General features: G+C 40.0%; 1 protein-coding gene across 1 annotated transcript; it reads right to left on the bottom strand.

Annotated features, from left to right (window-relative positions):
- Positions 1–216: 216 nt before the first annotated feature.
- Positions 217–888, bottom strand: LOC142110822 (N-acetyltransferase 8-like). The gene has a single exon (XM_075193781.1). It carries the CDS (start codon positions 886–888, stop codon positions 217–219), a length of 672 nt encoding a protein of 223 aa, XP_075049882.1.
- Between the last annotated feature and the right edge of the window lie 11,193 nt (positions 889–12,081).

Below are 12,081 nucleotides of genomic sequence, written 5' to 3'. Positions count from 1 at the left end.
ACAAATAATGGTCATATTAAAATCCAGAACATTATATTACATACATCCTTTAACAAAACGTTTCTGCTCTACAGGTAGAAATGATAATTTCTGCAAGTCTAATCATTTCATTTCAAAACGCTTTGGAGATATCCTTCATTATCTGTGTGGTTTCTATGTGCAAAGAGGATTTATTAATGTTATAGTATATGTGTGACTCTGTTTGTGTTTAATAGTTCAGCCTTGTGTTGTAATATCATACTGGTAGTATATGTTAAGGAAGTCAAGGAATTTTGCAAAGAAGTAATCTGGGTAACAGGTTTGAGTTCTCCTGAAACCCATCTTCTCGTACAGCTTCCAAGAACTGATCTGACACATTGAGGTGTCCAAATTCAGGGCCTCAAAACCTTCCTTTCGGGCAAAGTCAATGACTGTCCTGCACAAGGCTTTAGCAATCCCTTTGCCTCTGTGTCTTCTGGGAACTGATAATCTCTTGAGCTCCATTTGTTTTTTCCCACAAAGGTGATGTAAGGGAGCAGCAGCCACCGTTCCCACAATCTCCCCAGCTGACTCTGCCACCCAGAAACAGTGGCCCTCTCGCTGTAAATAATATTTCCGAATGTCCAACATGTCTTCAACCAGGCTTTGCTGGACATAGGAAGTGAAGATATGTCTGTTGATGGACCAGATAATGACCAGTATGATGGATACTGCCATTAGAGAGATTATTAAAGATCCCGTGGTCAGGAGAGGAAGCACTGATGCCACCACAAGAAGTAACCAAACGTGGGGAAGGTTAAGTGAATGGCGGAAGGCCACATTGGTGTGTTCTTTAATGCCACAAGCAAATATCTCTCTTACAATCTTGTAATCTGAGTCCTGGTAGAGCCGGATGTAGTAATCTGACATGTTCTTGTCCTGTAAGAAAATTATAATATACCGTTATTAGTGCACAGGAGTTTCAAGGTATGTATTATACATAGTATCCAGTATGTTTCCACAAAAGCCATGAATTCTAGTTCTAGAAAAAGTGGAGAAACTTCCTGTTATCCCCATTGTTGTAAATGTGCATAACACTAGTACCACGGGCACTTGTAGGCTTTGTCTCCTGAACCTGGTCATAGACAGTAATACACCGTTTTTCAGGGCATGACAGGCCAACAACAGGGACTCTTTCAGAGATCTGAACTGCTTTACTTAGAGTAGTAAAGCAGATGAGCATTATCTCATCTGATATTCTGGGAGGTGACAAGGTCCGGTATTCACTCAGTAAACTATTATACATCTTATTCATCTGACACTTTCCCTTCACAAAACTTAACAAACTAAATTATTGACTGAGAGAACCATGACAATATTGACTATCCATGTTATTTTTCTTGAAGAACTAGCCTAAAATATGGTAGTCAAGGCCTCATATATCTGTGCCATAAAATTTTCACCCAACATTTGGTTTCAAAATTTTGCCTGCAGAATTGCCCAGTTCTACCCCAATATACCACACAACAGAATAAAATCACTATTGTCACCTCAGCTCTATTCATAGACATATTATTTCCACAAAATGCAAATTTACAAATATAGTGTGGAATGGAGATGCAAAGGCAGAATTAGAAGATTGTATCCTCTGTGAAATAAACTGTTGACCTAAAATACTTGATATGTGCAAAATATCTACCTAAGTTTCTCTCATCTCTAGTGTAATTGTCTGGCTGAGGTGGAAGAAGATAGAAATGAAGCACAGAAGCTGTAAGTATGGTTGAAACACAATGTTTTAAGAAATGTGAAGTAAATTATATTATTTCTGGCAGGGAGAAAAATACTTTCATCTTTATGACTAGTAATGAAGGATACAGATATATTTAACAGCATGAATTATAATTTATATTACATTATGATTTCATCATGTAAATTAATTTAAACTATTTCTGTAACTTGTCTGCTTTTTCATTGAATCATTTGTTCAAATATTTTATTTAGCTTGTCATGACATCCATTAAAACTATTACATTTAACCCATAACTTCAAATTGTTTAGCATTTGCTTTATTATACTACATGCACAGGGGCACCTGGATATGTTTAGTGCTCGTTACAAACAGCAATGATCATAAATGGTAATAATCCCTTCAAAAAAACAGTATCAGTATGATGGTACAATGTTTCCTTCTTTTAAAGAACAAATAATTCAAATGAAGATATTTTAAATATTGTGTTTTGTTGCGCTGAAAATATACATGGAATATCTGGCATTTTTAAAATTAACGAAACATGTCCACCATGCTCCCTGTAACACATCTGCCGCAGGAGCCATGTTTGGAGGGAGGTACTTATGTAACTGAGCAAGCACAGAATGATTCACAGGCTTGCAGACTTTCTCTGGAGAAATGCACTGTGTGAATTGGTTGATTCATACACAGGGGCTGGGTCAGTGAAGTCACAGAACCTCAGAAGTCAGCACAATTGGCTTTTTGACGTGTCCCATCAGGACACTGTCTTAAAGATGTGGGAGGAGTGTCACCTGTCTGTAAGCGAGAAGGGGGTGTAATACTTTAATCTATAATAGAGCTGCAGTGGAATATTGGGGTACATTAAACAAAGAACCTCAATGGTTCATCTATAGTGATTTATCTCCTTGGTATCATGAGTTGTCTGGCCAGATACAATGTTTTTGGACTGTCAACAATATTATTGGACAGAAAATAATATGAAAATAGATTTTTAAAACCACATTATACAGTTACATTTGACACTGGAAGATAATGACAAATTGCGCTATACCTAGTTCTAACCTCAATGTTAATCATGACATATCCATATGAACAGGTTGTAGTACGTTCTTTTTCAACATTGTAGTAAACATGATTTGGGAATTTTTTCAGCCAGGGCTTCAGGGAACTCTAAATATCTCCTGTATTGGTGTGAGTGTTCCACTTTCAATGTTTATGGGCACACCCTAGTGACCACTTGGCCAGACAGTGACGGCTCCTGGTCCTGTGCATTAGCCAGAAGTCACCCAAAGCCGTTCCTGACTGTTAGCTCCTCCTACAAAGCTTCCTATTATAGTGATTTATGTAAATATGTATAAATGTAAAAATAATAGCTAGGGATTGCCTGTAAGCTTATGGAGCTAGTAAATGATAATCTGATATATAAGCTAATATTAATTCATGTTTTGTGTTTATCTTAATTTATTTATTTAGTGCCACTGAATCCATATTGCCGCAAATCAAGAAAAAATAAACAGAAAAAAAAAATACAAATAAGGGACAAGAGAAAAAGTACAATCAGTAAAAATAAGTATAAGAGACAATAGAGATAGCAACTACATAAGAAGACACAACTAGAACAAAGGAAGTATTACAAAGAGGATGAGTGTTAGGAGCCGCGGCGGTACGCCGCATCCTGGCGTACGGTAGCAGCTGAGCGCGTACATTAGTTCAATGCACTGTTATATTTTTGGAGGTTGTAGGGACATCCTTCAACTCCAGGGGGAGCTCTCGCATGATTATATTTGTCATTCATACATGTTCCTGGTTGTGATATGACCTATGCTAGTTCCCAGCTAGTAATTAATCAGCAGCCTCCTGAGGCTGATTATCAGCCCTGTCCTCCTTCTTTCTGATTTGACCATCATAGTATTTAAGGCAGTGAGGACTGGGCCTCACTGCCGGTTATAGTTCCTGCTTTGCTGCATACTAGCCTGCTGTATCTCTTGCTCTCTGTTATCCATTGGATTCTGATTATTGTTGCCGACCCTTGCCTGGAAATCTGACTACACTTGATTGCCTGTGCCCCTTGATCTTTTGCCTGGACTCTTACGCTGCTGTTTTGCCTATGACCTCTGACCTTGGCTTGTTTATTGGATACGCTGTCTGCTGCCGGCCCTCGACCCTTGCCTGGACTTCACTCTGCTTTCCTGGGTTCTCCCCAGCTGGTACACATTTCACGACCCTCTGTTTGTCTGCAGCCAAGTCTGTCCCCACCACTAGGTGCTCCAGTGAACACCAGACCTTCAGAGCAGACTCCGGGATTTGATGTACTGGCTGGAGGGGTTCCTAACAATGAGGAGATAGAAGGTAGAGAGGCCAAACTTCTGATAGTTAACATTGAGAGGATTAGGGTTGTAAACTGAGACGAGAGAGGTGGAATGAAATAGTCAGGTGGCGTGTAAGGGGGGAATTGTCTTAGGATGGGGCCGAATAGGCAAGTGTGAAAAGGTGAGCTTAGTCACATCATCTGAAACATTCGAGGTTAGGGGAAAGTCTGATCGGGTCGGCAGTGAGTTCCAAATGTGGGGGGGGGCAGGACCCCAAGCTGTGGGTTCTCCTGCTATAGTGCCAGCAACCCAGGCTGGCAAAGCCTAGGCTGCTGCCACTAAAGCCAGGGAAACCTACGTCTTTTGTCCCCCTGATTTTGCTAATGCCAGCCTAGGCTGGCAGCACTAGGGTTGGGGAAGCTACTTGGATTGAGGCCATGCTGTATTTTTTTCACATGTTTTGTCGTTTTAAATCTGGTGATTTGTCGACATTTTGACTGTCGACTTTACAACCCTGCACACATTTTACATGTCGACCTTCTAACCTTGTAGACATTATGACTGTCGCCGTTATGGTGTACACACTGTGACTGTCGACATTTCTTACACAATTCCTATAGTTAGTGCAACAATGAGTCATGACCAAAATAATATAAATTCACTTTATAATTTTCAAAAACGTTCCGTAAAATATTCATCTAATTTTTTGCATTTTCCCAGAGAAGTTTGCCAGAAATTCCCCCTATCAGTTTGGTTCCATCCGGATTTTCTGTCTTATTATAACTCATACACATCACAGAGCAGAATGAATGGTTTAGTCCTGAAGGGGTGAAACATCTCTGGGCACAAAAGGGTTAAATCTTAACCATTCAGTGGTACTCTGAGACATTTACAGCGAGTGCTATTTATTGTCTCATATTTATGTACCAGATAAATTCCATTTTAGTCTACAATGAAATCTGGAGGTGACATCAACATATGATATCCTAATGTGAATGATAAAATATTCTCTGCACAGCGCTATGTAATATGATGGCGCTATATAAATAACTGGTAATATATAAATAATAATAATACAGCCACTGCACCAGCTATCTGTACAGGGTCAGATGTGCATATGATCCAAAGGTCACTTCTCCCTTCTCGTACTCTTCGACCCCTATGCTGCTTTTGACACAGTCGATTATTCTTTTCTCCTCACCACCCTTCACTCTATAGGTTTTCGCGAAACAGCTCTCTCCTGGTTTGCCTCCTACCTCTCTGGCCGCTCTTATGGCATGTCTGCTTCTGACTCTTCCTCCCCCTCTTTTCCTTTCTGGACTCCCACAAGGCTCTGTCCTTGGCCCTCTGATCTTCTCCCTCTACACCACCTCTCTTGGGGAACTCATTCAATCATTTAGTCTCCAATATCACGTCTATGCTGATGACACGCAAATCTATCTTTCCTCCACTGACCTCTCACCCGCCCAGGTATCCAGCTGTCTCTCTGTTGTAACCACATGGATGTCACAGCACTTCCTGAAACTCAACATCTCCAAATTCAAGCTCATCATCTTTCCTCCTGCCAATGTTGCTATCTCTCCCAATATCTCCCTCTTGGTTGACAATATCACTCTTTCTTCTGTCATCCAAGCCTACTGCCTTGGAGTCAACCTTGACTCAGCCGTCAGCATTACCCCTCATAACCAGTCCCTCACCAAATGCTGCCACTTCTGCCTCCGTAACATTACAAAAATCCATCCTTTCCTCTCTTAGGAAGCAACCAAAAGTCTCAACTATTGCAACCTCCTTCTCACTGGGCTTCCTCGCTCTCGCACTTCTAATGTTCAATCCATACAGAATGCTACAGCTAGGCTCATCTTCCTCTCCCACCGCATCTCTTCCACTTCTCCTCGCGTAAATCCATTCATTGGCTCTTCATCCATTTCAGAATTCAGTCCAAGCTCCTTACTCTCACTTACAATGCACTTATCAACAATTCTCCCCCTTACATCTCTGACCTTGTACATACCTACCCTGCCACTCCGTTCCACCTCTGACCTCTGCCTCAATTCACCTCTCATTACCTCCTTCCATGCTCACCTCCAAGACATCTGCAGTGCTGTCCCCAATCTTTGGAACTCCCTACCCCATCTCACTCGACTCTCCCCCAACCTTCAGTCCTTTAAACTCTCACCTATCACACCACCTCCTAACCATTCTGTCCATCACTTCCTCTTTTTCGCCTGTCATCTAAATTTTTCTCCCAGTTGGTCCTACTGCCTCTCACCACCCCTACCATTAGAATGTCGCTGGCAGGGTCCTCTCTACCTATTGTCCCACGTCTGTCCACTGTCTGACTCCTTTGTACGTCCCGTTATGTCTTTTGCTGCACTCTGTGTGAGTCCCCATAGCAGTACACTCGTCTGTGCTGATGACATGTATTACTTCATCTATTTGTTACTTGCTTCTGTATCGAGTGCTACGGAATCTGTGGTGCCTTATAAATAAATAAATCAATAATAATAATCCATCTAGCTCCATTGCTTTTCAGGGCAATAGCACTTAATATTAAAGCTTAAAAAGCTTAATAAAATTAAATGTTGTATCTTGTTAAACTTCATCATTCCAGCAATAATGTGGTTATAGAAATCCCTAATCAATACATTCTGGTGTGATAGTATGGCCAATTAATAAACTGTAGTATATACACCTCTAATTCTGTATCAAATTTGGTTTATTTTTGCATATTACAGAGAGCCAGAAGCTGACGTCACTGAAATTAGTCCTCAAGGACAGATATAAGTGAAATCTTCAAATCTGTTACACCCCATATTCATCTCATTGGGTTGCAGAATTGTCATTAAATCTCAGCAGAACTTGTCCTTAAGTGTCCCCAGTCCTACCCCAAGCAGACCGCACAGCGTAATGAACTGACCGTTATTGCATCAGCTCTAGTTGTGGACATAAATCCTGTAAATACAGCACAGAATGGCAAAGAGTGAAGCTGAAAGATTGTATCCCAGGAACGTTGCACCTCTGGGAAACAACCTGTTCCACTACAAAATGGGATTTACTAAAAATGTTTCCACAGCTTCTCTCTTCTCTATTGAGGAACTCTGGGCTTCAGCTCGGAGGATTCTCTATTAAAGCAAGATACAGATTTAGCAACACAGAAAGGGACAAAGTGTGATCTGAAGAGGACAGGCTGGATCGTGCTGTATTATCCCTGCACTATTTATATTGTCACCATAACAGTGCTGGATTTGTACTATGTGTCCTGTTTTATGAGCAGGCTGATTTATATATGTGACTAACCTGCTGGAGGTCCTGGGATGTCGATCTGCTTCAAGGACACAAGACGTCTGCAGTTCTCTTAGGGTCAGAGCCTGTTCTGCTGATTCTCCTTAATATGCAACAAATGAATTTTGTAATGATTTACTGTACACTGATCAAAGGTAAACACTCTATGACTTATTCTATTACTGTTATACTATACAGCAGCCAATAACAAAATGCAGTTTCCAGGGAGTACTTGTGCTGGTAATAACTGCACCCATTGCTGACCAAATATTGTATTCCTTTATCTAAAATATACAGGTTCGTTAAAGATAGGCACACACTCTCCACTGTTTTCACTGGCATGTTTATAGGGGGAGTTACAGCTGCCTTCAATCCCCCCCAATTCCAAAATTAAGCTATAATAAAAAATCTTCAACACCTCTTACACAGATGCAGATCTTCCCATGGCAACTGTGGGGGTCTACATACTAAGTTTGCTTTACCTCACACGTAACTCAATTTTTTCCCCCAATCAAATAGCAATGTCACTGAATACCCTTAAAAACTAGACTTATTTAAAAATAGGAAAAAGTTTAGAATATAGAGCTTTGAGGCGTCTTGCTGCTGACCCCACAAGCAAGCACCCTTTTTTCCCACTTTATGTAGATGTCGCTGAATGACCCTTTAAAACTTGACAAGTATTGAAATATAGAAAAAAGTTTAGAATATAGAATAAAGTTTTTGACATATTCTGCTGCTGACCCTCACACGCAAACATCCTTTCTTAATATTGCTGACACTGAATAACCGTTAATGTGACAGGTATTGAAAAATAGAAAACAGTTTAGAATATAGAATACATATTTTTTGATGGGTTCTGCTCTTGACCCTCACAAGCAAACACAATTTATTTCCCAATTAAATGTCAATGTCACTGAATGCCTTTAACAACTTGACAAGTATTAAAAAATATAAAAATGGTTTGAATGTAGAATACAGTTTTTGGGACTTGTTCTGCTGCTGACCCTTACACGCAAATACCCTTTTTTTTTTAACATAGATGTTACTGAATGACCGTTAACAACTATTAAAAACAAGTATTGAAGAATAGGAAACAAATTTAGCATATAGAGGTTTTTGAGGGGTTCTGCTGCTGACCCTCACACGCAAACACCCTGTTTTTTTCCAACTTAATACAGATATCACTGTCACATAAGCTTACTTACACTGGAAAAACTTTAAATTAGAAAAGAAATAAATGTAATTTTTTAGTGTGTTCTGCTGCTAAGAGTCATACAGCAAAAGCACACTGTTTTTCTCCACTAAATATACTAGTTGGTCAGAATGATATCTAGCTCTGTCTATATACTAGTACTATTCTGTATGCATTAATAACAATCAGTAGCCACTACTCTGTCTAAACTCTCCGACAGATTTATATTAAAACCAATTGATCAACTAATCCCTACAGAACTGCTTTACAATAGTCCCAACAATTCTATTGATTTCTCTGTCCCTCTCTCACCCTGTCTAATGCTGTATTCTGATGTTTAACGTTAAATGCTCTTTTCAGAGCAGAGCGCTGCAGCTAACGTCCCCCCTACACGCTGTCTGTTATAAAATGGCAGATGAGAAAACAAGGGAGGGCTCTATCTCAAAGATTTTGATACAAAACTCTTTGGATCGATATTTTCCTGGACGCTTTACCTCCTTTTTAGACCCGAAATTGACACACGATTCAGAGTCATGACTCGGTTTCACTTGAAACCCCAAATCGGATTTCTCTGAATCGCTCATCTCTAATATGTACTAATATGTATGTATCTATCTAAATGTGGAGGTGATAATGACACCCATGTACAGCATATTTTTCCTCTATGATCGTTCTCACACTATTATATCTTGTACATTTGGGTTACCCCCAAAAATCCTGTGATCTAACCGTGGTTTGTTCAGTTGCTTTGCCAGTCATCCCTTGCCTACGTTAGTAAACATTTTCAGGAAAACAGGAATTTCACATTATTGTGTTACTGTTTGAGTCTTTTTACACAACCTGAATACTTAGTTTTCTTTGCACAGTCAGACGAACTGGCAATATATAGATTCTATAAAATTATACATACAAACATACTATAACACTGTATAAAGGCTAGAAAGTACATAGACAAATTAAATTAAAATTGGGGTGTGACCAGATTGTGTAAAGACAAATTTTATTTTAATCCTGTGCATTCAGCAATTACATTATTATTGTTACTACAACTGTATCACACACAGGGAATGTTAGTTACAAACATTGCAATACATGTTAATGACCAACTCATGCCAAAGCCTTTTCCTTCTGTCCAGTCCTACACCGGCCATAAACATGAATTTAATCTGAATTTTACCGTACTCATTGCTATACTTTGTAACTGGGTTGAGTTTTCCCTGCACAGAGCTTTAAGAGGCAAGTATTCCCCAAGCAACAGCAGTTATTAGACACGTGTGGAATCACCTGACACCAGTTGGATATGGAGGGGAGCTTCAATAAGGGTTTAGTCACAAAGCCCAGTTTTAAGAAAAAAAGCTATAAAGTATTATTCTCTAGCACCAGCATTTATTAAATGTAATGAGAACTGAGGGCTGAAAAAACAGGAAGGAAATTAAAAGCTGAGGCTCTGTCATGTAGTGAAATTTACCACTCTAACGTCAAAAGTTTAACTGGGGATGTGTACGCCCATCTGATGTCATAGGGGAGGGCTAAGGAGTTGTCTTTAAAAGTAATGGGTGGAGAGGAAATTATTCTCTGGAGGTTCAGGACGTTGGGTTTGGATGGACCTCTGTGCCTGCTATGGCTTGTCGGGCTGTTCTCTCGTTGCCTGTTACAAGCTCCTGGTGTGCCTGGCATTTGATGTTGTAGGTCCTGGTTGGCATGTTGCCGGAAAACGCAGAGCAGTCGACAGCCAGTGGTTGGGGCGCACATTACGGTAATGGGCATGCTGAGCCCGCTATAGTCTCGGTTCAAGTACCGCCCCTGTCGGTCGACTTGTGGTTGTGCTCCTTTCAGCCCAGAAGAAATGCGGGTTCATGGAGTGCCTGGTAAGGTAGATATGTGCACCTGGGCTGTGTTTTGGTTGTCCTCTCTCATTTGCGGATGTCCCATGGTTAATGCTGAGACATCCTGGTTGCCTTGTGTATGTCGTACCGACTGCTCTTTTCTCCACCACCATATTGGTTTGACAAAATTATGTCTCGTGTCAATTATTCAAGGAAGCTAAATAAGTTATTTAAGAATTTTAAGTGCAGTGAGGGATATCAGCCGTTAATTATGAAACTAAATGCAGACTGGGAGTCAGGAGGCTTTGACCACATTGTGCAAACAAAAAGATATTGATCCTCTGACCTCACCGGAGACATTATTATTGGTAGTCTAACTACTTTAAGCTGTACTGTGTATTAAAAACGTTGATTCCATTTATTATATACATAGTCAGGGAAGGGCTGTCAAATTTTAGCCTGGGGGACAAGGATCGACTCAGCAGCCTATTACGAACATTTTAAAGGAAAAAAAGTGCAGGTGGCCCAGTGACCCAGCCCAAAGTAGCCCACTGTGAGACCGGCCCGGGTGAGAGCTGCCCCTCTGCACCCCAGCCCAGCCTGCTCCTGTATATAGTTGTAACATATTAGTTTTTATAACTATCATCTTCTTGCCCTCATACTGGTTTATTTAGACACATTCTAATTTTAAACCCCTGTTTATTTTTATTTTATAAGTTTTTTGCTATTATACACACAGTAATAAAACAAACAAGCAGCCAAAACAACAACTGCCAACAGACAAACATTACACAATACAAATGAGAGTCATGATAGATATGAAACTATTTATTTTGAGAACCGATCAGGTTTATTAAAGATATAACAATATGCAGCAGTCATATACCTGCAAATCAATAACAAGACCAAGGATTATAAGGTTGAACGCAGGTCTAAATCAGTAGTTTGGGTTTCACCATTGATGATAAGGCACATGAGGAATCTACCCACTGGCCGCAGATACTTTCAAAGTGTAAAAGACATTTTCTTCTACTGTAAACAAATCGTTCATGACCCAGCGTTACATTAACTAATGTGATCCAAGCACGAATATGTGGATTAGCGGGAGCCATTTATAACCTTGCTATACAAACCTTGGTTAACATAAATACATTTAATATATATTCTTGTGTCACACTACTTTGCGTATCCTCCAGTTTCAGCCCAAAGAGGCACGTGCCTGGTGAAAACTCCTGTTTTGTTAATACACTTAATGACTTTAGTCAAGAAGGGCATTGCCACAGGAGATGCCAAAACGTTCCATCTGGGTAATCAAATTTTGCCAATCTACTGCAGGTGAGGAGAATATATATATTTGTATTTGTTGTAATTCAAATGAACAACATGAGTTACTGAGAACATTCCCCCATTCTTCATCTTGAACGGGACGAGTTCCACCTCACACTTCCCTCTTAATTGTAACAAGTTATTTGTAGTAAAATCATTCAATAAATATAAATAGGTGAATAAAGTGAGCTTTCTGTAACCTAAAGGCTTAATCATTGTTTTCATGGGGGTCTCCCTAAGGAACGGGACCATTTGCTCAAATTAGGCCATCAAGAAAGAGTTGGGGATCACAAATTCTTCCCTAAGTTGCTCAAATTATTTGAGGACACCATTTGTATACAATTGTCCCATGGCAGATATCCCATGCCACAACCAGAGAGAAATCCCTTCCACAGATTTCAGTTTATTACATTTGGTAAGACCCCACAGAGTAGTACA

This window comes from Mixophyes fleayi, chromosome 1, assembly GCF_038048845.1.
Source record: "Mixophyes fleayi isolate aMixFle1 chromosome 1, aMixFle1.hap1, whole genome shotgun sequence".
Classification (NCBI taxonomy): domain Eukaryota; kingdom Metazoa; phylum Chordata; class Amphibia; order Anura; family Limnodynastidae; genus Mixophyes; species Mixophyes fleayi.
The sequence above is the reverse complement of the archived record's forward strand: the minus strand, read 5'-3'. Positions and strand labels throughout refer to the sequence as shown.

Bases quoted from the DNA above. Each gene is read 5' to 3' on its own strand.
- LOC142110822 (XM_075193781.1), bottom strand. From the start codon at position 888: ATGTCAGATTACTACATCCGGCTCTACCAGGACTCAGATTACAAGATT.